This window comes from Pristiophorus japonicus, chromosome 12, assembly GCF_044704955.1.
Source record: "Pristiophorus japonicus isolate sPriJap1 chromosome 12, sPriJap1.hap1, whole genome shotgun sequence".
Classification (NCBI taxonomy): domain Eukaryota; kingdom Metazoa; phylum Chordata; class Chondrichthyes; family Pristiophoridae; genus Pristiophorus; species Pristiophorus japonicus.
The window spans coordinates 206,241,314-206,268,476 of record NC_091988.1 but is presented as its reverse complement, the minus strand read 5'-3'; the positions used below and the strand labels follow the sequence as shown (position 1 = coordinate 206,268,476).

General features: G+C 44.8%; 1 protein-coding gene across 1 annotated transcript in view; it reads left to right on the top strand.

Annotated features, from left to right (window-relative positions):
* eif6 (eukaryotic translation initiation factor 6) overlaps nt 1-27,163 on the top strand; it is a 75,765-nt gene that overhangs the window by 16,891 nt on the left and 31,711 nt on the right. Inside the window, exon 5 of the mRNA XM_070896512.1 lies at nt 6,551-6,726. Coding sequence (XP_070752613.1) covers nt 6,551-6,726 — 176 coding nt within the window. The remainder of the gene's footprint in view (nt 1-6,550; nt 6,727-27,163) is intronic.

The following is a 27,163-nucleotide window of genomic DNA, read 5'->3' as shown; positions in this document are numbered from 1 at the left end:
CAGTTTTTGTGTTCCTAACACAGATGAGACTGCACACAGGGAGGTTAAAGTAACAGTGACCTCAGTCTTTAATAAGATATTCCAGAGTGAGGAACAGGCCTTAGGGGGCCGGCTTATATACAGTGCTCCCAAGGGATGCTGGGATCCCTTGGGACTTCAGGGGATGAGCTCCCTGGTGGCGGATCATGGGAGTGCATGCTTTACAGATACACAACACTCCCCTCATGCTTTATGGTGGGAGATGACCTCAAAGAAGGGAAAAGATGAAAATTAAGAAATTATGTGGTCGAAAAAATCTCTTGAAAAGCAGAATGCTATTGTCTCATCTACAGGGTGTGGAGCATGGGGGGCCAAGGCGGAGCCAGGCTTGCTGGTTGCTAGGGCGTTCATCCCGAGCTATACATTTGTGTCTTCATCCAACCAGACTCCATTTATTTGATAGTGTGCTGTATGAGGAATTAAAGCATTCTTTCCCAAGCTGGATACACTGCTGTGGGACCAGGACCAGCATTTAAACTATTCAGCTTATTTTGTGCATGAGAATTAGGAGGTGTAGGCCATACAGTCCCTCGAGCCTGCTCCACCATTTAATAAGATCATGGCTGATCTTCAACCTCAACTCCACTTTCCCACCCGATCCCCATATCCCTTGATTTCCCCTAGAGTCCAAAAATCTATCGATCTCAACCTTGAGTATACCCAACGACGTAGCATCCACAGCCCTTTGGGGTAGAGATTTCCAAAGATGCACAAGCCTCTCAAGTGAAGAAATTCTTCCTCATCTCAATCTTAAATGGCCAACCCCTTTTCCTGAGACTATACCCCCTCTAATTCAAGACTCTCCAGCCAGAGGAAACAACCTCTCAGCATCTACCCTGTTAATCCCCCTCAGAATTTTGTATGTTTCAATGAGATCATCTCTCATTCTTCTAAACTCGAGAGAGTATAGGTCCATTCTACTCAGTCTCTCCTCATAGGACAACCCTCTCACCCCAGGGATCAATCTAATGAACCTTCGTTGCACCGTCTCCAAGGCAAGTATGTCCTTACTCAAATGAGACCAAAACTGTGCACAGTGCCCCAGGTGTGGTCTCGCCAAAGCCCTGTACAATTGTAATAAGACTTCCTTACTCTTGTACTCCAAACCCTTTGCAGTGAGGGCCGACATGCCATTGGCCTTCCTAATTATGTGCTATACGTGCATGCTAACTTTTTGTGTTTCATGTACGAGGTCACCCAAATCTCTCTCAACGCCACCATTTAATACTTTCTCACCATTTCAAAAATATTGGGCCAAAAATTGCTGCCGGAGGCTTCCTGCAGGCGGATGCCTCCGACCAGAATTTTTTAATGAAAGTACCAGGTGGTCCCGGAGGAACGAACACTTCAGGTCCGAGGTTTTGGTGCACAGCCCAGCGCACAGGCCCACGTATCCCGGGAATGTAAGTGCAACTTGGGATCACGTGGGCCTGGATCACCAATGGAGTGTTCTCATTGTTGATAATGGTGAGTTCCGTTTGCACAAGCTCTCATTGCTCTCAATGAGAATACTCCCCAAAAACACACAAACAACACAATAAATTAAAAAAAACTCCTCACATATTTAAAATTAATTGAAATTGAATTAAATTAGATGTTTTAGGAAAAAAAAATTTTTTTTTGAAACTTTTAAAAATAGGGTTAAAAATAAACTTACCTTAATGGACAGGGTTTTTAATATAAAAATTAGATAAAATTAAATGTTTCTATCTTTTAAAACTATTACGCGGTAAAAGCAGGCCTTACATCTGCTTTTACCAGGTGTAAGAGTTTGAAGGACATTCGCTGGGCAAGAGTTGGGCAAATAGCCCAAACCTCCGCCCGTGAAGGCCCTTCTCCCGGGGATACGTGTGATCTATCAAAAGAAATGTTGCAAGTTCGCCAATGCCAGATTTCGTTGAATGCGCTTTGTGCGCCTAAACCCGGAACTTGTGGGGCCTGTTTGGGCATGTGCACACATTGTACGCACCCAGAGAGGTTCGGGCATGTGCACACATTGTACGCACCCAGAGAGGCCGCAATTTATCGCCCATTCTGTGTTTCTATTCTTCCTACAAAAGTGAATAACCTCACATTTCCCCCACATTATACTCCACCTGCGACCTCATTGCTCACTCACTTAACCTGCCTATATCCCTTTGTGTCCTCCTCACAGCTTGATCCTTGTGGCACCCCTCTAGTTACAGCCTGCCATCCGGAAAATGACCCGTTTATCCCTACTCTGTTTTCTGTCGATTTAACCAATCCTCTATCCATGCTAATATATTACCCCCCACCCCATGAGCCCTTAGCCTGCATTGCCACCTTTTTGTGACACCTTATCGAATGGCTTTTGGAAATCCAAATATACTACATCCACTGGTTCCCCTTTATCTACCCTGCAAGTTACATCCTCAAACAACTCTTAATAAATTTGTTAAACATGATTTCCCTTTCATAAAACTGTGTTGACTCTGCCTAATCATATTTATGATTTTCTAAGTTCCCTGTTACCATTTCCTTAACAATGAATTCCAGCATTTTCCCGACGACTGATAGCAGGCTAACTGGCCTGTAGTTCCCTGTTTTCTCTCTCCCTCTTTTCTTGAATAGCGGGGTTACATTTGCTACCTTCCAATCCACTGGAACAGTTCTAAAATCTGGGGAATTTTGGAAGATCACAACCAATGCGTCCACTATCTCTGCAGCCACCTCTTTTAAAACCCTTGGATGTAGGTCGTCAGGTCCAGGAGATTTGTCGGCGTTTAGTCCCATTAGTTTCTCAAGTACTTTTTCTTTACTGATATTAATGACTTTAAGTTCCTCACTCTTATTAGCCCCTTGGTTCCCCACTATTTTTGGTATACATTTTATGTCTTCTACTGTGAAGACAGATACAAATGACTTCTTTAAAGTCTCTGCCATTTCCTATTCCCCATTATAATTTCATCTGTCTCAGCCTCTGAGGGACCAACCTTACTTTTGTTACTCTCTTCCTTTTTACATACTTGTAGAAGCTCTTACAATTTGTTTTTATATTTCTTGCTTGTTTACTCCCTGGTTGGTGGTGGTGGGGAGGGGGAAGACATTGGGTGGTATTGAAGAAAAGAACCTGCTTCAGTCTGCCTTTTTCAAAATTAAAACGGAACCTAGAATACTTCTTATATTGGACTATAATCCCATGTCTTTTAAAGTACCTTCCTTTGCACCAGTCTTATCTGTTCACTACATCTCTCCAATATTGCTGTTTTTACAATCCTTTCTGAATTAGTAATCTGCCAGAGAGTTCTTTAATCCTTAAACCAATTAGTTTTGTACAGCCTGCAGTGCTTAGACCTATTTGTTATGTTGATGGGGTGAGATGAGGAGGCTCGTGTGGAGCATAAACTCCGGCGTGGACCTGTTGGGCCGAGTGGCCTGTCTCGGTGCTGTGAATTTTATGACATGCTGTCCATCCTTTTTGATGCACTTCAGGTAATTTGGACCTATACCAACTCTTTGGGTTTAAAGGATCAGATCGATGGCAATTCATTGATCGAGGGGAAGAAGAGATGCTGTGAGTCAGATCGATGGTTGAATGTACCAGCAACACAAGCACGAAGGCCTATTGCTAGAGAAAGCAATAATTCATGTCGGGAGGATGTCCGTCCTTGCAGCGTGTCCCCTGGACAGTGAATGTCACGGTCCCTCCCAGCTAGAGCCGTAAAAGCTGTTGTGCCTCAGGAACACTAACCATCCGATGATGCATTTGGTGGGTCGGGGGTGAAACATTGCAGCTTCAGTTATGCCTGAAATTGGATCTCCTTAATGCTGCCAGACAGGCTGTGGAATCGAGGTCGCCTTCTCCTGGGCTTTATCCCGCGTGAAGTTGCTGCTGCTGCGTTTTATCTTAAATAATTGATGAGTAAGCTCAGACTTCATCCTGCCTATCTGTGTGAAGGCTGATAAACCTGCAGACACCGCCAGTGAATGAGAAACAGCTTCTATCTTCTCGTTGAATGTTAGTGGGGAAATTAAATTCAACATTGTATTTTTTTAAACGGTATGTTTTTTTTTTACATGCAGTTGAGGGGAGCAGTTCCACACCCTGCTCTTTCCCCATAGTCCTGTGATTATTCCCTATTTCAGAATATATCCAATTCCCTTTAGTCTTTATGCTTTCAACATCACGCTGGGGTTTCTTTAAAATCACATTGTACCCAAATCCCCTTCCAAAATCTCCACTGTGGCTGTGTTCCCTCTGCAGTGAAACATCTCTGGCAATCACGGGATTGTTCCTCGCTGTGTGTCTCTGTCCAGCTAGCCGCTGTATGATTTATTCCTGCCGACTGCAGCACTCTGAAGTGGAGCTGATGGAAGTGACAGCCATGAATGTTTGATCACTTCTGTTTACAAGGCTCAGTGGCTGTCTGGGAAGCTCCTCCAAATGGTGATCAGAATTGTGTTCTGTGCTTTCTCTTTGCAACATGTCACTTTCATAAAGATTGTCATCTCGCCATTACTGATTTTTTTTTTAAATGCTTATCCGTGGTGAGGGGGTTTGAATTTTTTTCCCTCGCTCCTGTGAGCAGGCAACAAGAATCAGGAATACAGCAACTCTCTGATCTCCCGACACTCACTGAACAGTGTGCCTCAAACACCTGCCATGCTTCAAAATCATGAGGGTCTGAATAGAGCAGATCGAGAGAAACTGTTCCCATTGGCGGAAGGGTGGAGAACCAGAGGACACAGATTTAAGGTGATTGGGAGAAGAACCAAAGGCAACATGAGGAAAAACCTTTTTACGCAGCAAGTGGTTAGGATCTGGAATGCGCTGCCTGAGAGGGTGATGGAGGCAGACTCAATCGTGGCTTTCAAGAATGAGTTGGATAAGTAACTGAAGACTGTCTCATTTTCATAATGGCGGCCTCCATCATACAGTGTGCCACTACCACACAGACTAACAACAGATCCAGCAGCCTTAGCTTCAGAATCCATGAGATACACTGCGCCAACATCAGCAGCAGAATTGTACGCCATCATAATCTGTAACCCCATCTCCTGACACATTCTTCACTCACTCATCCATCCGTCATCAAGCAAGGACCTCAATAGGGAGAATAGGAAAGCATGCCAGGAGCAGCATCCGGCATCGCTTAGGATGAGGTACCAGTAACGGGAGAAGACGGCTACATTAGCAGCCTAAAGGCCAGCGCTGACCAGGCTGATGTTTCTAAGCAGAATATGGTGCAGGCAGCTAAAGCTTGAGGGTGGAGGAGATGGATAGGATGAGCATTGGTGTAATGAGCCTGGAGATGATCCAGGCATGGATGAGGGTTTCAGTGGCAGATGTACTGAGGTAAGGAAGGAGAAGAGTGATGGTAGATAAAGGCAAGTTGTTATTATAGAGATGGAAGTAAGCGATCTTTGTGACAGGAGGGCAGATGTCGTTGGTAATTTGGCTGGCCGGGCTGAATGGTGATCACGGAGTGGGTGGCGAGGGTACAGCGTTTGTACTGGGGGCTAAAGGAAATGACTGTCACTGAAAGTCTTTAGCTGGAGGAAATTATGGTTCATGCCAGACTGGATGTTCAAACATCAGTCTGATAGCACAGAGGCAGCGGAGTGATCAAAGGAGCAGATAGAGAGGTAGAGCTGGGTGTCATCAGCATACGTGTGGATGCTGGTTCCATATCTGCAGGTAGTGGCATTGGGGGCTACATGGAGAGGTGGCCAAGGATGGATCCTTGCGAAATTTCCACGATGCAGGGCTGAGTAAAGCCGTTGCCAGACATGCTCTGGTTAGGATTGGATAGGTAAGAGTGGAACCAAGTGATGTACTGTGTGCAGGATGCTCTGCAGCTCATTTTAACAGCACCTTCCCGCTCTACGACCTCTAGCACCAAGGAGAGTGAGCCTTCATCTCTCTTTCCTGAATTAGATATATAATCACCTCTCCTTCATTGTCCTTCGGTCAACATCCTGGAATTCTCCAACACATCATGGGAGCTCCATCAGCACAGGAACTGCAGAAGTTCCCGGAGATAGACCTCCACCCCGGAGAAGCCTGCTGTGATTTCTCTATCTCCCTACCTCACCTTCCGGCTTGTCTAAGTGAGATTGCCCAATTAGTGCCGAATTCTGGGCGTGGGAAGTGTTGACCGTGTCTGTTTATATCACACTGGACCATTTTATAATCTTCAGAGCGGAGTGAGTGTCCCCACTGAGCTTTCTTTGAACCCAGGCTTGAAAAGCGAAGGGTGTAAATTACTCATTGAGTTTTGAGATCTGTCTGTAAATGTTTGTGTGAATCAAATGTCATTTTATGATGGAGATGCTGTCTATATTTTAGAATTAAACTAATGATTTACATTGGTGTTTCTTTCTGGCAAGCCATAAACCAGACTCCTGCCTTTTTATAATTGTGCAGTAACGGCGAGCCAGACCACTGTGCTGTTGATCACACAGTGAGGAATTGTTCCTGTTTGAACCTATTCAGGGTAAATGGTACATTATTCAGTTTTGGCCTAATCGGTGCACTTGCCTTCTCCAGGTAACCGACACGGGTTAATGGTCCCGAATAACACGACGGATCAGGAGCTGCAGCATATCCGCAATTGCCTTCCAGAATCCGTGGCCATCCAGAGAATTGAGGAACGCCTTTCCGCACTGGGCAACGTTATCGCCTGCAACGACTATGTGGCCCTGGTGCACCCGGACCTCGACAGAGTATGCATGCTTTACTTGTGGTTATTTCATGGGGAGTATTGATTGAGAAGTGCAGAGAGAAGGATGCCTCAATTAGTGGAACAGGCAGACATGTTCCAGCCAAAGCATGGCCCCTCTGACAATGCAGCACAGGAGTTGGTTGGATTATGTGCTGGAGGCCCAAGGTGGGATTGGAACCCACAACCTTCTGTTCCTGAGGCAAGAGTGCTACCAGCTGAGCCAAGCTGGCCCACTAAGGCCTGAACCGGTGTATGCAGGGTCCAAATTCCCGACAAAGCTGAGCCCTGTTTATATTACAGAACCACCTTGAGTGGGAGTCATTTACCTTGTTCACTAGGCAAACAGTGAAACTGACCCCAGAGTGTGTGTGTCCAATGGTGAACCCCTGGGGAAGGTCCGTGTGCCCCCCTGCCTCCAAAGAAGGTCCATGTCTCCCCGGGGAAGGTTCATGTCCCAGGGCCCCATGTCTCCCTGGGGAAGTTCTGCGTCTCTCCGGGGAAAGCTGTCACTATATACGATCACGAGACTTGTGAACACATTTAGCCAGTGAAGAGAGAGATTTGCTATTTCTGGAGCAAGTGCTCCTTCATGGATGTTATTTTACAAATGGAGCCTTTCTGCTTTAGTTGCTGTCAGTCTGTTGGGCGTGTTGTACACTATCAGGTTCTTTAAATGTGCTTTGCTTCAGCCCCTCCTCCTTGCCTCTGAGTGACAGCAGATGAACCCTGGCTCAGTGCGATCGGCTCAGAAAGCTCCATCCACGTTACAATTTCCTCGCTTGCCAAATGCAATTAAACTATGAGTCGCGACTCCCGTCCCTTCTGCCGACGCGATCTCCTCCAGTAAAAGGACTTGGGAGTGTGAAGGTTCTCACCTTTTTGAAGGCAAGTGTAACCATAGCAACTACTTTGTAGAATCTCTTCATTGGGTTGGTAGGGATTGATTATCCTGAAGCTGTACCCATCAGCTGCCGTGTGCACATAATGCAGGAACAGGATTGTTCACTCAGACAAGGCAGGAGTCGTGAGTTTTCATGAGAAAGCAGGCAAAATTCCGGAATGCAATGTCTGCTTAAAGCAGTGAGAATTGTAGCTCCTTGTATTACAGACTAGGCTACTGCAGGAAATGCAAACTTAACCCCCCCACCCCCAATCAAAATATGTAAACATTCTGGAATGTTACACAATGAAACCAGGATTTGTCACTAAATGGGCTTGTGACTGTGATGGTTAAACCTTGCCCTGTGCCTCCCGACATGGAGCAGGTAATATAATGTGCTCTTGTTTCAGTATCCCTTTGCGCACTCCTCAAACGATACCGCTGTGGATATATGTTTGAACACAAGTATTCCAGACTGTGTTGTTATGACCAGGTTTCTCCCAGTCTGATCTGTGATGCTGTGAGTGGGAGGATATTGGAGGATGAGATCTGACCATAGGCTTCAGTGGATACCTGGAGCTGTGATGTAACCATCCAGGGCACTGATGCCTCACTACATCAGCTGATTTGGTGGTCCCAGTAACTTCCTGATTGCACACGTGCACGGGTCATTGCTAGCAACCCAGAAAGTCATGAGTTCAAATCCCACCATGGCAAGTTGTGAATTGAATTTGATTTTTGATCCGGCACCAGAAAAGAATGGTGTGAAAACCCACCTGATGAATATCCTTCAGGGAGAGAGACCACTATCCCTGCAGGGCTTGCTGTGCACATGACTCAATCCCGCTTCTGCTTCTGTAATAGAAACAGAACCTAACCTCGCTCCGAAAGTGGCCGAGCACTTTTTTTTTTAATTGCTACAACTTGAGATGGGCAATCAGCGAGTCCTTGCCACCATCATCCACAGGCTTAAAGAAAAGAAAATCCAGTCTGGAGTCAAAGCTGCTGTGGTTAATGAGAGCGATAGATTGTTGGACTAATGGAATCGAGGGATATGGGGATCAGCCGGGAAGATGGAGTTGAGGTTTAAGATCAGCCATGATCTTATTGAATGGCGGAGCAGGCTCGAGGGGCTGTATGGGCTACTCCTGCTCTTAATCTTATGTGGGAGCACCATTTCAAACTCTCTTCTCTCACCTCCCTCAAAGTGGTAGAAATCCTGGTACATGTTTATCAGCTGTCAACCTCGGATCATGAGTCCTTACAGATGGGGAGTGAGGTACTCATTTCAGGACAGAAGGGCGGCAAACTCGCGGGAATGGCATCCTGAAGAAGGGATTCAGGGCTCCCGGGGAAATAAGCAGCAGGAAGCAATAAGCATGACATTGGAGAGGGGCCATGTCTAACAAATCTGTTGAACTGTTTGAACAAACACATCGCGTGGATCAGCAGAATGTAACCTTTGTATCATTAGCACAAGAGATTGCTTCACAGCATCATAAGGAAAGGATCCAACCATCTCCCAGATTAACCAGCCTACAGTACGGTCTCTGGTTAACCAGCCTACAGTACAGTCTCTGGTTAACCAGCCTACAGTACAGTCTCTGGTTAACCAGCCTACAGTACGGTCTCTGGTTAACTAGGCTGCAATACAGTCTCTGGTTAACCAGCCTACAGTACGGTCTCTGGTTAACTAGCCTGCAATACGGTCTCTGGTTAACCAGCCTACAGTACGGTCTCTGGTTAACCAGCCTCCAGTACGGTCTCTGGTTGACCAGCCTCCAGTACGGTCTCTGGTTAACTAGCCTGCAGTACGGTCTCTGGTTGACCAGCCTCCAGTACGGTCTCTGGTTGACCAGCCTGCAGTACGGTCTCTGGTTAACTAGCCTGCGGTACGGTCTCTGGTTAACTAGCCTACAGTATGATCTCTTGAGAGAAGAAATTTCTCCTCATCTCAGTTTTAAATGGGTGGCCCCTTATTCTAAGACCATGCCCTCTAGTTCTAGTCTCCCCCATCAGTGGAAACATTTTCTCTGCATCCACCTTGTCAAGCCCCCTCATAATCTTATATGTTTCGATAAGATCACCTCTCATTCTTCTGAATTCCAATGAGTAGAGGCCCAACCTTTCCTCATAAGTCAACCCCCTCATCCCTGGAATCAACAGAGTGAACCTTCTCTGAACTGCCTCCAAAGCAAGTATATCCTTTCATAAATATGGAAACCAAAACTGCACGCAGTACTCCAGGTGTGACCTCGCCAATACCCTGTATAACTGTAGCAAGACTTCCCTGCTTTTATACTCCATCCCCTTTGCAATAAAGGCCAAGGTACCATTGGTCTTCCTGATCACTTGCTGTACCTGCATACTATCCTTTTGTGTTTCATGCACAAGTATCCCCAGGTCCCGCTGTACTGCAGCACTTTGCAATCTTTCTCCATTTAAATAATAACTTGCTCTGATTTTTTTTCTGCTAAAATGCATGACCTCACACTTTCCAACATAAGTACCTGGCGATCTCTCCAGTTAACTAGCCTGCAGTATGGTGTGTGCAGACATGTGTCAGATTAGTGTACAGTAACCTGGTGTGTATTGGACCAGAAGCCGTCATAGTAGTCTGGAAGATTTTTAAAAGACCATATGTTAGTTCATACCCCTCAATCACACCTTTTGCCAAAAACCTCTCGTTCCATCTTGAATTTGCTGACACCTCCTCAGTCTCCCCAGGTACTCTGTTCCACATGTGACCACACTTCGTGTGAAGTCATTCAACGTGTATTACATGAAAGTGTGAAAATACAGGCTGCATGTTTTGTGGACATGGATGTTTGTGAACTAATATCCACAGCGATGTATCTGAGGTGAAAATGCTTGTGTCCTTTGCTGGGAGCATATCATGGGATGTGTACATTGGGATTCTGTGCTTGGATTCGAGTCAATTTTTTCACATAGGCAATCTGCTCTTGGGACGGGAGATCAATGTTTGATTTGAAACCAGTATCAGCAAAAAGTTAAAGACCAAACTGTTTATAGACAAGGTGCCAGATTGCAGTGCTGAGTTGTCTCTATACTGGCAACACTCCAGTAACTGCAGTCATAACCCAGTGTCAGCACATAGAGTATCAATAAAGTGTTTAAATGGGGAAAACTCGAGTGCTGGAATTCTGAGGCAAAGCTGCAAATGCATAGTAGGTCTGTCGGAATTAACACAAGGTCAGCATCGGTTCTGGTGTCTTTCCTCCCGAAACCTGTCTGTCTTTTCCTCTGATGTTGATGGAATTGCTTTATATTCTGTTTTTATGTAAGATTTTAAATGCATTTTTGTATGTGCTCTTTAGCGTACAGTTTTATATACAAGTTGATATTCCTTGATATTACACAGGGGAGTCGAGACCAGGTGAAGTGGGATCAGAGGGCGGAGGTCGGGGGTAATGGGACCGGGTCAGAGGGCGGGAGTAATGGGACCACGGTGGGGGTTGGCGGACAGGGGTAATGGATCAGAGGGTGGGGGTAATGGGGCCAGGATCAGAGGGTGGGGGCAATGAGACCATGCCGGGGGTCGGAGGATGGGGGGTAATGGGACCAGGCAAGCAGGCTTGATGCAGTCAGTCCCCGTGTTGAAGCCAGACTTTCTGTCATATAATACTCCTTGATTTGACATTAAAAGTGGGCTCGATAACGGTGTAAAGTCTAAGTTGAAATCTCTTTCGATTGTTCTGTAATTTTAATGACTCTGGGAACATTGCCTTTTTTCCCGCTTATTGGTCATCTCCCCCGAGAGCCATCCTCCATTTACTGGAAGGAGAATGAAGAGAGCTGTTGAGCTAATATCCCAGTCCTTGGCCCATCTGAAAACTTACTGGCAATGCCTGTGGCAAATATTAACTGCAGCTCCAGTGTGGGTCATGAAAGTGTATGTAACGATTCCAGAGAGAATCTCACACAAATATCGACTAATTAAAGACTAACTGGATCCGTACATTAGACTGAAGTTACAGAATTATCCGGGAGCTGTGGACGTTAATATAAATTCAAGGTTACTGTTGAACGGCGGTCTAATATATCTGAGCATTCACTCCCACTGCCAGCCAGTAAGGGGTTCCTCGCTCCGAGGCCATCGCGGTGCTTGCTCTGAGGCCGGGCGGTGTGTGCGTGAGGTGCGTGCTGGACTGTTCCCGGCCTGGCCTCGATCTCCTTTTGTTGGGGCCCAGGGGCACCCCGAGTATCTGCACCACGACCATCCTAAGGAGGAGGCCTGGTGGAGCAGGAGGGCGGCGGTTTTATGCTGACTCTGGGTGTTCAGGTGTCGGGTGTACAGCTCGGCCCTCTCCTCCCCTATTCAACGGCACAGCTCCTTGCTGGCTGCAGCCTGGTCTGGGGGCACAGCCAGGCTATGTGAGTGGATCATTTGGGTGACAGGCACAGCCCACTGTGGGGTGGGGTGGAGTAAGCAGAGAAATGGGCTGTGTTGAAGTTACCACTTGCAGGGCTCGGTGCACGGAAGTGAAAGCAGGCAGCAGCTGAGGTGCCGTTCACAATTAGCAATGCCAGGATCTAACAAATATATTCATAGCTTCTGTTAATTGTTTGAAGAGCTTAACTTTTTACTTCAGGATTGACAGAGAATCAGTTAATTTTTTAAACCGAATGTGGAGTTCAGTACAGTGGCACAGGTGTGCAAGTGGTCACTGGGAAAATCAGGGCAGAGACATCGTTTTCCCACTCACAGACCAGCATTTCACCAAGCACACATGGCATGGATCACCCCTTTCCTCTTGTCTTTGCCTCTTTCCCCCCCCCCCCCCCGCCTCCTCTGTCCCCTTCCATACCCTAACCTGAATCTCTTTCCCCACCCCCTTGGGATATCTGAATGCAGTCATTATGCACGAGCTGCCGATAATTGAAACTTGGTCACTTGTGAGTTAGTGTGTGGCGATCACTCAGCCCGTGAGCCAGAGCCCCATTGGTGTGGTGAGCTGGCCTCTAGACATGCAGACTCTTGGTGTGAGGAAGGGGGCCTGGCAATACAATAGGCAATGTTGTTCCACTGTAGTTGTGGCAGTATAACTGTGGTTTTACTCGATGAAAGATTTTGCCTAGTTACGGGGCCACTAGTTATATATTTTATGCAGCACAGCCTAAATTCTATCGTGCTCAGTATGCCAGCTTGGGCCGGTTGGTAACCCGCTTGGCTCTGAGTCAGAAGTTTGTGGTTTAACCCCTACATCATGCCCTGAACGTATGCTGCACTGAAGGCATTCTGCACGGACTGAGCCGCCATCCTTCGGGCGTTGCGCTAATCCTTCTGTAACCAGTTCTACCGAGAACTGGACTAACTGGTTACGATTCTGTCTGTGGGATAATGCTAAGCACAAAATGGCTGCGTGCTTTTCTGCTCATTGGAATGTGAAGTGCATTCAAATATTTGAGACATGATGCAGTGCTTAATAAATGCAAGTCTTGCCTTCTCCCTCCCCAGAAAAATCATGATGTTAATCTCTGTCCATATGCTGCAATTTTATTGCTTTATCTGTGCTATAGTGTGAAGGGAAATTGTAATTTCATGAAGTGAATTCTCCAAGTGCTACCTCTTGTACTGAGCTTGCAGGAGCTGATTGTGTTGGGTAGTGACTTGAGACTGCACTGAGCTGAGCGCTGGTTTGGGGCACAAGATCTCTTTTAACCCTTTCATTGCCGTACTCACTCCATAGTGTGGATGTACTTGGTCCAAAAATGACTCCTGTTTCCAGGAAGCCTGGGCACAATGTCTCCGGGATGAATTACACTTGGAGTGCAGTGACGTGATGTGACGGAGAATTATTTCCTGCCCTTGGATTGTTATCCGAGGAGCCCTGGTTTTACAAAGCAGCTGCTTTAATTTTGCTATCGATGCCTGGCTTAATCTGAGGCTCATTCACACTCAGGCAGGCACTCGATGAATAAACTGCCTCTGTGACACGACTGGGATTTACCCCGATTCCAGGGCCGCTGTAGATTGTTGAGGTGCTGCACACAAGCTAAGAATACGAGTAAACTGAAGGCTGAGGTTTGGCCCAGACTGCTCTCAAGCCCCTCTTATTAGCTGCCTTTTGCCTTTCTCAGTGGGAAATGTTCCATTTAATAGCAAAACCAGCAGGCTTCCACTCCTCAACTAATGCACTGTGTGGGTTGGGACTGGATCCCTGCTTCAATTCCTTGTGTCTGCAGAGATATCCAGTGTCCGCTTACATAGCATTACACGGGATATACGGCATAGAAACGGGCCATTCGGCCCAACCAGTCCATACTCCACTCCAGCCCCCCCCCGTCTTTCCTCATCTAACTCTATCAGCATAACCCTCGATTCCCTTCTCCCCCATATACTTGTCCAGCCTCCCCTTAAATGCATCGATACTATTCGCTTCAATGAGAGTTCCACATTCTCCCCACTCTCTGGGTAAAGAAGTTTCTTCTGAATTCTCAATTGGATTTCTTGGTGACTATCTTATATTGATGGCCTCTAGTTATGCTCTTCCCCACAAGTGGAAACATTCTCTCTCTATCCACTCTATCAAAACCTTTCATCATTTTAAAGTCCCCTATTAGATCTCACACACCTGAGCCTTTTTTCAAGAGAAAAGAGACCCAGCCCGTTCACCCTTTCCTGATATGTATACCCTCGCATTTCAGGTATCATCCTTGTAAATCTTCTCTGCACCCTCTCCAGTGCCTCTATATACTTTTTATAACATGGCGACCAGAACTGTACGCAGTGCTCCAAGTGTGGTCTAACCAAGATTTGATACAGGTTTAGCAAAACCTCCCTACTTTTCAATTCTTTATCTCTAGCAATAAACCCGAGTGCTTGGTTTGCTTTTTTATGGCCTTGCTAACCCGTGTCGCTAACCCTTTTAGTGAGTTGTGTATTTGTGTTCGGAGATCCCATTGTTCCTCTACCCCACCTAGACTCACACCCTCCAGAACATAACAACTAGGAACAGGAGTAGGCCATTTGGCCCATCGAGCCTGCTCCGCCTTTTAATACGATCTTGGCTGATCTGATCTTGGGCTCAGCTCCGCTTCCCCGCCTGCTCCCCATAACCCATGACTCCTTTATCGCACAAAAATCTGTCTTATCTCCATCTTAAATATATTCAATGACCCAGCCTCCATAGATCTCTGGGGCAGAGAATTCCACAGATGTACAATCCTCTGAGAGAAGAAATTCCTCCTCATCTCAGTTTTAAATGGGCAGCCCCTTATTCTGAGACTATGGCCCCTAGTTTTAGTTTTCCCTATGAGTGGAAATATCCTCTCTGCATCCACCTTCTTGAGCCCCCTCATTACCTTATGTTTCGATAAGATCACCCCTCATTCTTCTGAACTCCATGTGTATAGACCCAACCTACTGAATCTTTCTTCATAAGTCAACCCCCTCATCTCCGGAATCAACCCAATGAACCATTTCTCTGAACAGCCTCCAATGCAGGTATATCCTTCCTTAAATACGGAAACCAAAACTGTACGCAGTACTCCAGGTGTGGCCTCACCAATACCCTGTACAGTTGTAGCAGGACTTCTCTGCTTTTATACTCTATCCCCCTTGCAATAAAGGTCAACATTCCATTTGCCTTCCTGATTACTTGCTGTATCTGCATACTAACCTTTTGTGTTTCATGCACAAGAGCCCCCAGGTCCCTCTGTACTGCAGCACTTTGCAATCTTTCTCCATTTAAATTATAATTTGCTTTTTTATTTTTTCTGCCAAAGTGGATAACCTCACATTTTCCCACATTATACTCCATCTGCCAAATTTTTGCCCACTCACTTAGCCTGTCTATATCCCTTTGCAGATTTTTTGTGTCGTCCTCACAATTTGCTTTCCCACCCATCTTTGTATCATCAGCAAACTTGGCTACATTACACTCGGTCCCTTCATCCAAGTCATTAATATAGATTGTAAATAGTTGAGGCCACAGCACTGATCCCTGCGACACCCCACTAGTTACTGTTTGCCAACCGGAAAATGACCCATTTATCCCGACTCTCCTTTTCTGTTAGTGAGTCAATCCTCTATCTATACTAATATATTACCCCCAACCCCGTGAACTTTTATCTTGTGGAGTAACCTCTTATGTGGCACCTTATCGAATGCCTTCTGGAAATCCAAATACACCACATCCACTGGTTCCCCCTTATCCACTCTGCTCGTTACATTCTCAAAGAACTCCAGCAAATTTGTCAAACATGATTTCCCTTTCATAAAACCATGTTGGCTCTGCTTGATTGAATTATGCTTTTCCAAATATCCCACTGCCTTGATAATGGACTCCAGTATTTTCCCAACGATAGATGTTAGGCTAATTGGTCTATAGTTCACTACTTACTGTCTGCCTCCTTTTTTAAATAGGGGCGTTACATTTGCAGTTTTCCAATCCGCTGGGACCGCCCCAGAATCCAGGGAATTTTGGTAGATTACAACCAAATGCATCCACTATCTCTGCAGCCACTTCTTTTAAGACCCTAAGATCTAAGCCATCAGGTCCAGGGGACTTGTCCGCCTTTAGTCCTATTATTTTACCGAGTACTACTTCATTAGTGATAGTGATTGTATTAAGTTCCTCCCTCCCTATAGCCCCTTTATTCTCCACTATTGGGATGTTTTTAATGTCTTCTACCGTGAAGACCGATACAAAATATTTGTTCAAAGTCTCTGCCATTTCCCTTCTCCATTATTAATTCCCCAGTCCCATCCTCCAGGGGACCAACATTTACTTTAGCCACTCTCGTCCTTTTTATGTACCTGTAGAAACTCTTACTATCTGTTTTTATATTTCGTGCTAGTTTACTTTCATAATTTATCTTCCCTCTCTTTATTATTTTTTTAGTCGTTCTTTGCTGGCTTTTACAAGTTTCCCAATCCTCTGGCCTCCCACTAGTCTTGGCCACATTGTATGCCCTTGTTTTCAATTTGATACCATCCCTTATTTCCTTAGTTAGCCACGGATGGTGGCAAATGACCTCCCTATTCTTCCTACCAAAATGTAATACCTCACGTTTATCTGTGTTGATCTTCATTTGCCAATTATATGCCCATTCTGCAAGTTTATTAATGTCCTCCTGTAATTTGTTGTAGTCCTCAGTATTGAAGTCCCCCACCCCCAATTTCTTGTCATCCGCAAATTTAGAAATTGTGTTTTTGATTCCAAAGTCTAAATCATTAATATAAATTGTGAACAACAGTGGTCGCACTGACCCTTATGGAACATAAGAACATAAGAATTAGGACCAGGAGTAGGCCATCTAGCCCCTCGAGCCTGCTCCGCCATTCAATAAGATCATGGCTGATCTGGCCGTGGACTCAGCACCACTTACCCGCCCGCTCCCCGTGACCCTTAATTCCCTTATTGGTTAAAAATCTATCTATCTGTGACTTGAATACATTCAATGAGCTAGCCTCAACTGCTTCCTTGGGCAGAGAATTCCACAGATTCACAACCCTCTGGGAGAAGAAATTCCTTCTCAACTCGGTTTTAAATTGGCTCCCCCGTATTTTGAGGCTGTGCCCCCTAGTTCTAGTCTCCACGACCAGTGGAAACAACCTCTCTGCCTCTATCTTGTCTATCCCTTTCATTATTTTAAATGTTTCTACAAGATCACCCCTCATTCTTCTGAACTCCAACGAGTAAAGACCCAGTCTACTCAATCTGTCATCATAAGGTAACCCCCTCATCTCTGGAATCATGTACCCATCCAAAGCTAGTATATCCTTCCTTAAGTAAGGTGACCAAAACTGCATGCAGTACTCCAGGTGCGGCCTCACCAATACCCTACACAGTTGCAGAAGGACCTCCCTGCTTTTGTACTCCATCCCTCTCGCAATGAAGGCCAACATTCCATTTGCCTTCCTGATTACCTGCTGCACCTGCAAACTAACTTTTTGGGATTCATCAAAAAAGTTTCATGCACAATGACCCCCAGGTCCCTCTACACCGCAGCATGTTGTAATTTCTCCCCATTCAAATAATATTCCCTTTTACTGTTTTTACCTCACACTTTCCGACATTGTATTCCATCTGCCAAACCTTAGCCCATTCGCTTAACCTATCTAAATCTCTTTGCAGCTTCTCTGTGTCCTCTACACAACCTGCTTTCCCACTCATCTTTGTGTCATCTGCAAATTTTGCTACACTACACTCTGTCCCCTCTTCCAGGTCATCTATGTATATTGTAAACAGCTGTGGTCCCAGCACCGATCCCTGTGGCACATCACTAACCACCGATTTCCAACCCGAAAAGGACCCATTTATCCCGACTCTCTGCTTTCTGTTTGCCAGCCAATTCTCTATCCATGCTAATACATTTCCACTGACTCCGCGTACCTTTATCTTCTGCAGTAACCTTTTGTGTGGCACCTTATCGAATGCCTTTTGAAAATCTAAATACACCACATCCATCGGTACACCTCTATCCACCATGCTCGTTATATCCTCAAAGAATTCCAGTAAATTAGTTAAACATGATTTCCCCTTCATGAATCCATGCTGCGTCTGCTTGATTGCACTATTCCTATCTAGATGTCCCGCTATTTCTTCCTTAATAGTTTCAAGCATTTTCCCCACTACGGATGTTAAACTAACCGGCCTATAGTTACCTGACTTTTGTCTGCCCCCTTTTTTAAACAGAGGCTGCTTTCCAATCCGCTGGTACCTCCCCAGAGTCCAGAGAATGTTGGTAGATTATAACGAATGCATCTGCTATAACTTCCGCCATCTCTTTTAATACCCTGGGATGCATTTCATCAGGACCAGGGGACTTGTCCACCTTGAGTCCCATTAGCCTGTCCAGCACTACCCCGTGTCGAAATCTCGACCTCCGATAAATGACTCGGACACCTTCAGCTCCGGCCGAAGTTTCTTTAATTTACTTGCTAGCAAGGGAAAGGTCACACTCAGTCAATGGTTAAGTGAACACCTCCGAAATGGTACAGTTTCACGAGATATTTATACAGTAAAACCCAAGTTATGGCCCCTCCCTGTGTATTGGCTCTGTCTCTCAGTCAGTGAATACAGATAGAGTTAATTACTACATCCTTGTCCTGACATGGTTTCCAGATATTTCCTTTTGTCAGGGTTATTAGTTGGCCAGCTGGCCATTACTCGATGAGAGTGTGGTAATGAGCTATTACCTGCCTTGCATTGTGTCAGGATTGTCCAGTTTCCTGGTCAGTTATCTTTTTGCATCAAATGGATGAGGTCTCTACAAGAGATAATGGCTGTTGGTTTGAGTACTTCGAAAAGGGTGGGGTGGCGTGGAACTGGTGTCGTATAGACAATAGGAGAGCACCATTGGGGGGGGGGGGGGCGGTACTTGTCTCAGCAGGACTTGCCTCCCAGCTGTCTGGTGGCTATCAGCCATTTCAAGCCAGGTTTAGCTGTTTACACAAGCCGACTGCTTTATGCAGAAATTTCTGGAAGGACCAGGACTCCATTTTGTTATATATTAAAAAAGGCACAAAAATACCGTGTGGTATCAGCTTAGATAAAAATACATTTCCACATTCCCCCATTTTGTCCTTCACAAGGACAACTTAATCCATTCTGGTCTTGTACAGTCTCTCTATTTCCATTTCCACACAAGAGCCTTCAGTAGTTGTTGCTACCATAACTCTAGCCGTGGTCTCGGTAGGTAACATGGTTTTTACCACCCTGGCACAACAACACTTAACCAAGACAAGTAATAGATATAGGGCGAAGACTATCAGCAGGAATATGATCAAACCCTGTACCACAGATCTCCCGAGGGATCCCAACCATCCCGATGCCCAGCCCCACAAGGTGATATCATCCTGGCCAACTGTCTGTTTATACTCTATTACCTTTTTCCTAATGTATTCAGCTGGACTGCCGATATCTTCTGATTTATCTGGGATATACGTACAGCATTCTCCACCTATTAATGCGCATGTCCCTCCCTCCTTGGCTAGGAGATAATCTAAGGCCATACGATTTTGGAGATCCACTGTTCGAATAGCTACCATTTCATCATTCACCCCTTCAAAGGCTTGGGAAGTTGCGTTGGCTACTGATTCTACTAAGTTAGCCAGTTCCCGTAACTGCCATTCGGTTGATGCTATTCCATAGGGTAGCACCATTACCTTGAATATTCCGTTTAGCCATGTCAAATCCCGTTTAAATCTATGACTTCCATAGGCGTCCCTTAGAGTCTTTATTGATCTGATAAAGGGTACCACATATCCTAAGTAACAGGACCCTGTCCAGTTGGCTGGTAACCATGGGTAGGCTTTATGGCCACAAATAAAGTAGGTGCCATTATAGGACATCAGCTCCTGGTCCTTTCGCGCCATCCATACCCGAGTGGTCTCACCTTCCCACCCTTCACCTGGGGCTTTGTTATGGACCGTTGTCCAGCCAACGGTTGCTATCTTTCTCTCAGTGGGATTAGTTGTGGCTTGCCATTTAGTCATTTGGGAACACTTGCTGCGTCCCATTTCTGGTCCTTTAGTCTCATCACTCACTAGGCATATTATACCTTCAGGATTTCCTATTCTGGGAGTAATGCTTAGGAAGGGAGGCTGACGTTATTATCATAATTGGGCTGATACCATCCCTGGAAGGCTGTAAGTTTATAACCCGCTGACCTCCATTCTGTTTGATCCTTCGTTTCTGGCCCCTTAGTTAGTTTTGTCCTATTTTGCACTATCAACCATTCTACCATTTCTGATTCGTTAAAGGGGACAGATCTCAGGGGAATACCCCCTTCGGAGTGGACAGGTACATGGGAACATATCCAACAACTCGCCAAATTTCTTTCTTGAGCATACCTATGACTCAGTGCCATAAATACGTTTACTTGCAGTTCCCTTCAGTGGCGGGTCTGTACCCCTGGTATAATTAATAATGCAAAGTAAAACCCTGTCAAGCCCAGCACCATCTGTACCCATAGTCCGTACAGTTCCTTATTCAGTCTTCCTTTTTCTGTTCCTCTGGTTCCTCCTTCCCTTCCTCCTGGTCGGGTGCCCGTTTGCAATGGGACGCATGGATCCATGTTGGTCTTTCCTTTACCTTGATTGCAGTATTAGTCGCCAGCAAGACCTGGTATGGTCCTTCAAATCTTGGTTGTAGACTGCTTTTTCTTTTAAAGATTTTGATGTAAACAAATTCCCCGGGCTCCAGGTTATGACACTTCCCTTCCGCTGGCTTGACTTGAGCTTCCTTTACCTGTGAATGAAAGCTGGAAATACATTTGGTTAGTGCAATACAATAATTCAACATATTTTCCTCCATTTAGTGGATGTCCATTTGTTTTGCAGTAAATGGTGCTGTAAAAGGTAGTCGTTGGGGACGTCACATAACTATCTCATGCGGTGACAGGCCTGTTGTTCTGTTGGTTGCAGATCGCATTACCATCAAAGCTAAGGGCAGCAGTTCTGTCCATTTCAGTCCAGTGTCATTGCATAGTTTTGCCAGCTTATTTTTAAGCATTCCATTATATCTTTCAACAAGTCCAGCTGATTGTGGATGATAACTGCAATGAAAACGTTGATTAAACTGTAAAGCTTTACACATTTCTCTTGTAACAGTTCCCGTAAAATGTGACCCGTTATCACTAGAAAGCTTAGCAGGGATTCCGAAGCGCGGTACGATTTCTTTTAACAAACATTTAGCAACAGTAGTGGCATCGGCCTTTTTACATGGAAAGGCTTCAATCCATCGAGAGAACACATCTACAATAACTAATACATACTTGAATCCCATACACATAGGTAATTCAATAAAATCCATTTGTAAATGTACAAAAGGCCCGACTGGATTTGGGTGGGAGGCAGATTCTACTTTTTCCGTCTTACACGGATTCATTGTCTGACAGGTAACACAATTTTCACAGATTTGTTTTGCAATTGCCGAAATATCTGGTGCATACCAAGTTACCAAAATATAATCTGCCAATCCCCCTTTGCCTGCATGTGTGAATGTATGAACACATCGGGCAATCCATGGAAGTAAGGATCTGGGCGCCACCACGCGGCCGTCGTGATGAACCCATATTCCTTCTGGATTTTTATAACATTGATCCTTCGTCCAGGTCACCACCTCCTCCGTACTGGCCTGTGTCTGAAAGGTCAGCACGTCATTAATAGTGGGTGGTAGGTCTGAGCAATTATAAGGTTCGGATTTGATAACAGTTCAACTTCATATTTAGTGGTTCTTGCGGAGGTTAGGTGTTGGGTGGCACACTTAGTAAGTAAAATCTTGACAAAGTGTGGGATGTATAAAACGGTTTGATGACTTAGAGTTATTGTCTGAGCCTGTTGTACAGCGTAAAAAGCTGCTGCCAACGAAGGAAGACATCCTGGTAGTCCGCGTGCCACTGGGTCTAGTTGGACACTGAAATACGCTACCGGTCGCTGCCTGTCCCCATGTAACTGAGTCAAAACAGATTGTGCAAAACCCGACTTGTGATGCACAAATAAGTTGAATAGCTTAGTGTAATCTGGTAATCCCAAGGCTGGTGCTGAAGTGAGGGACTGCTTAAGACTCTGGAAAACATTCCGGGATACTTCATTCCAAATCCTTCTTTAAGCATTGTGAGAATATAGTAGATTCATTCACAGCTCGTAGGTCTTTGACAAACCTCCATTTGTCACTATTGGGCTTCTGAACCGGAAAGATCGGTGTGTTACACGGACTTCTCATTTATGCTTATAGTGATTCACAGATCACAGAATGTAAAGTACTTGTTTTATAATTTTAATAAAAGGCTTCCAAACCCAAGATTTTTCCAATACACCCAAAATGTTGATCAAGGAGATCACCTGAAATATCTCAAAATCCCAATTCAACTATTGTACTGCCATTCTTTATCAAAAAGCAAATCCTCTTACTAAGCTAGAAGCTTTCGCGTCAAGATTTTACACCAAGGACAATGGGAGCGTACTCCCCCAGCCTGCACCTCGAGAGACCCACAAAGGCTTTTTAAAAAAAAAAAGGCATCACAACTTCCCTACCCCGTTCTTTATCTCACTCCTAGACTAAATTTATGTCTTTCATACCAATATAATCAATGATTGCGTGTCTTCTTTCGACAAATAAGTGAATAAATTCTCTCTCTTTTTTTAACCACCGGGACCATGTCTCAACAAACCTATCCTTTGTGCATTTCCTAGCTCCGTAACTTCTCATCCGAATAAATCCACATCTGCGCTTCTAACTTAAAATGTCTTAAACTTCCCACATACAAGACAACACAACGAAGGGTTAAAAAAAAAACTTCATTCTGTTTGAAAAAGTGGGCGGAGCTAAAACAAACAGGCAGTTCCACAACCTTTCCAAACAGGTTTCCAGACACATGAGAAAAAAAACAGATGCACTCTCATTCAAAGACAAGACATTCACAAAAGTCTCTCTCCATTCAATAAAGCTTTTTTTTTGGCCAGCTTTATTTTTTTTTGAATCCATAAGTCACTATCAGGTTCTCTTTTTTTCATATTGATTTACTTCCTCTGTTAATTTTACATGGGCTTGAAGAATCGGAACCCAGGCCTTTTCCATTACTTTCCTTTTTTTTTTCTTTACCTCTTCTACCTGTATCTCTGTTTATAAGACACGCCTCTAGACATGTTGTTCTCTCTAAATTAAATGAACCATCGGGTGGAAATGGCCTGTTTTCACCCTTAGTCCACTTTACCCTTTTTATTTTGGTCACTTGAAGACTGACCACAATTCTGGAGCATGACATAGACTGGTGTGCCTTTTGTGGTGTTTTACTTGCTCCAGCACCCATTCTGGATGATTAAGATTTTCCAGTTTCTGATCTCACAATCCTTTCGGCCAACCGAGTTCTCTACGCCCACTTCTCCTGGCCGTTACGTGGCCTGAAAAGGCTCTTAATTCGGGCTCAGTCTGGGTGTGTGAGATATGTTGGCACGAACCAACCGTAGTTGATCAATCAGTTACTGTTTCTTTTCTCAATCAATCCTTGTTTTTTCCCGAATCACAATTTTTCCCTAGTGACTCTTCCCGTTTCTCTAATTGCAATGTCGCACAAAGGTATTGCACATAACAGTATAACAAGGACAGCTAGGACAAACAACATTCACGCGAGTACACAAATCATAACCTTAAACTCTATCTAAACAAATAATCAATTCTCAGTCTGTGTTGTACGCCACTACAGACCGAGTCCTTAACTTATCCTAATAAACTTATAAAACTTACGGTTCCATTACCCTAACTCTTATCACATAAGAACCTTCGATCGATTAGCGCTTTTTTTCTAATCTTATCACATAAGAACCTTTAAGAATCTTTTTTTCTTCCCCTAATAGCGCTGTTTCTACCTTACCGACTGAAACCTTCCCCGGGCTGTTTCGAGATTTTTCCAGAACCAGTTCTCTTCTGCTTGCGAGCTGAGAAAGAAATGGTTATAAAAAATAACATTAGCTTTTAAATGTCGAGTCTTGTAGATTGCAGTACCTCCCCTGTGGACAACAGATTACATATGTGATTCAACAGTGAAGAAACCTCTTGTGAGCGAAAGGCTCACCTTGTTTTGGCCACTGACGCCTTTCACTGGAGAGGCACTATGCCTGTATCCGTTTTACTCACAGAGCAGAGAGTATGCATCTCGGTGGGACCTCAAAAAGTAACTGTCGCAATCTCGACCTCCGATAAATGACTCGGACACCTTCAGCTCCGGCAGAAGTTTCTTTAATTTACTTGCTAGCAAGGGAAAGGTCACACTCAGTCAATAGCTAAGTGAGCACCTCCGAAATGGTACAGTTTCACGAGATATTTATACAGTAAAACCCAAGTTATGGCGCCTCTCTGTGTATTGGCTCTGTCTCTCAGTCAGTGAATACAGATAGAGTTAATTACTACATCCTTGTCCTGACATGGTTTCCAGATATTTCCTTTTGTCAGGGTTATTAGTTGGCCAGCCGGCCATTATTCGATGAGAGTGTGGTAATGAGCTATTACCTGCCTTGCATTGTGTCAGGATTGTCCAGTTTCCTGGTCAGTTATCTTTTTGCATCAAATGGATGAGGTCTCTACAAGAGATAATGGCTGTTGGTTTGAGTACTTCGAAAAGGGTGGGGTGGCGTGGAACTGGTGTCATATAGACAATAGGCGAGCACCGTGGGGGGGGCGGTACTTGTCTCAGCAGGACTTGCCTCCCAGCTGTCTGGTGGCTATGAGCCATTTCAAGCCAGGTTTAGCTGTTTACACAAGCCGACTGCTTTATGCAGAAATTTCTGGAAGGACCAGGACTCCATTATGTTATATATTAAAAAGGGCACAAAAATACCGTGTGGTATCAGCTTAGATAAAAATACATTTCCACACCCCCTAGTGATAGTAATTGTCTCAAGGTCCTCCCTTCCCACATTCCTGTGACCAGCAATTTCTGCCATGGTTTTTGTGTCTTCCACTGTGAAGACCGAAGCAAAATAATTGTTTAAGGTCTCAGCCATTTCCACATTTCCCATTATTAAATCCCCCTTCTCATCTTCTAAGGGACCAACATTTACTTTAGTCACTCTTTTCCGTTTTATATATCTGTAAAAGCTTTTACGATCCGTTTTTATATTTTGCGCAAGTTTACCTTCATAATCTATCTTTCCTTTCTCCTCCACCTTCTGCCACTGTGAATAGCTGCCCTTTACCCATACTCTCTGTTTTCTGTCTTGAAGCCAGCTAGCAATCCATTCTGCTACTTGTCCCCTGACTCTGCGTTCTTTGACCTCGTTCATCAGTCTATTATGGGGTACCTTATCGAAGGTCTTTTGAAAATCTAGATAAATTACATCTACTGCATTACCATTGTCTACTTTCTCTGTTACCTCTTCAAAAAATTAAATTAGGTTGGTCAAGCAAGGCATTCCCTTTTGAAATCCATGCTGACTATTCGTTATTATATTTTTGGTTTCTAGATGTTCTTTTATTTTCTCCTTTAGTAGGGATTCCATTATTTTTCCTACCGCCGATGTTAAACTGACTGGTCTATAATTCCCTGGACAGGTTCTATCCCCTTCTTAAATATAGTTATTGTGTTAGCTCTCTGCCAGTCCTCTGGCACTACACCTTTTTCTGATTTAGTGATACCCGACCTCCTGTCTGGCTCAGAGACGTGGACTATATACAGTCGACACCTCAAATCGCTGGAGAAATATCACCAATGATGTCTCCGCAAGGTCCTACAAATCCCCTGGGAGGACAGACGCACCAACATTAGCGTCCTCGACCAGGCCAACATCCCCAGATTGAAGCACTCACCACACTCGACCAGGTCCATTGGGCGGGCCGCATTGTCCGCATGCCCGACACAAGACTCCCAAAGCAAGCCCTCTACTCGGAACTCCTTCACGGCAAATGAGCCCCAGGCGGGCAGAGGAAATGTTTCAAGGATACCCTCAAAGACTCCCTGATAAAGTGCAACATCCCCACCGACACCTGGGAGTCCCTGGCCAAAGACCACCCTAAGTGGAGGAAGAGAATTCGGGAGGGCGCTGAGCACATCAAGTCTCATCGCCGAGAGGATGCAGAAAACAAGCGCAGACAGCGGAAGGAGCGTGCGGCAAACCACCCACGGATCAGCCATGATCGTGTTAAATGGCGGAGCAGGCTTGAGGGGCCGTATGGCCTACTACTTCTCCTATTTGTTATATTCTTATGTTCTTTCCTTCAACCACTGTCTGTCCCACCTGTGACAGAGACTGTAATTCCCGTATTGGACTGTTCAGTCACCTGAGAACTCACTGAGTGGAAGCAAGACCTTCGATTTCGAGGGGCTGCCTATGATGATGATGATGACTGCACCTTTTTCTAACAAATTTGTAGTAATGCCTCTGCTGTCTCTTCCTTAGATTCTTCTAAAATGCGTGGATACAATCCATCCGGACCAGGGGTTATATCCCCTTTCTTTATTTTAAACGTACTTTTATCATTTCTAATCTCATCATCCAATTCATGTCCACCTGTTCTATCTCTCTGGTAAATACTGAAGTGAAATAATTATTTAATATTTCTGCCATCTCTCTATTGTTACCTGAGGTATTATCCTGTCAATCCCTTAATGGCCTTATCCCATCCCAGCCTTCCTCTTTTTTTGATGTGCCTGTAAAATATTTTACTGTTTTTGTTTTGTTCCTTGATAACTTATTTCATAGTTCCTCTTTGCCTGTCTAGTTGTTTTTTTGATTTCTCTCCTAATCTTTTTGTATTCTCCCTTATCATGCACTCCCCTGCTGTCTATGTACTTAATGTATGCCTCTTTCCTTACCCCCGATTGTTCCCTTATGGCTTTATTCATCCACGGAGTGTTTAGTTTGTTCTTTCCTTTTGGCGGGATATATTGTTCCTGCACTCTGTTGAACACCATTTTAAATGTTTCCCGTTGCTGTTCTCATCATTTTTTGCCAATATTGCTGCCCATTTTATTTTTCCAAGTTCTAGTCTCAGCCCCTCAAAATCAGCTTTTCTCCAATCTATTGCTCTGGTTTTTGTCATACTTCTGTCCTTCTCAATGATCATCTGAAAGCATATTATGCTCACTATTG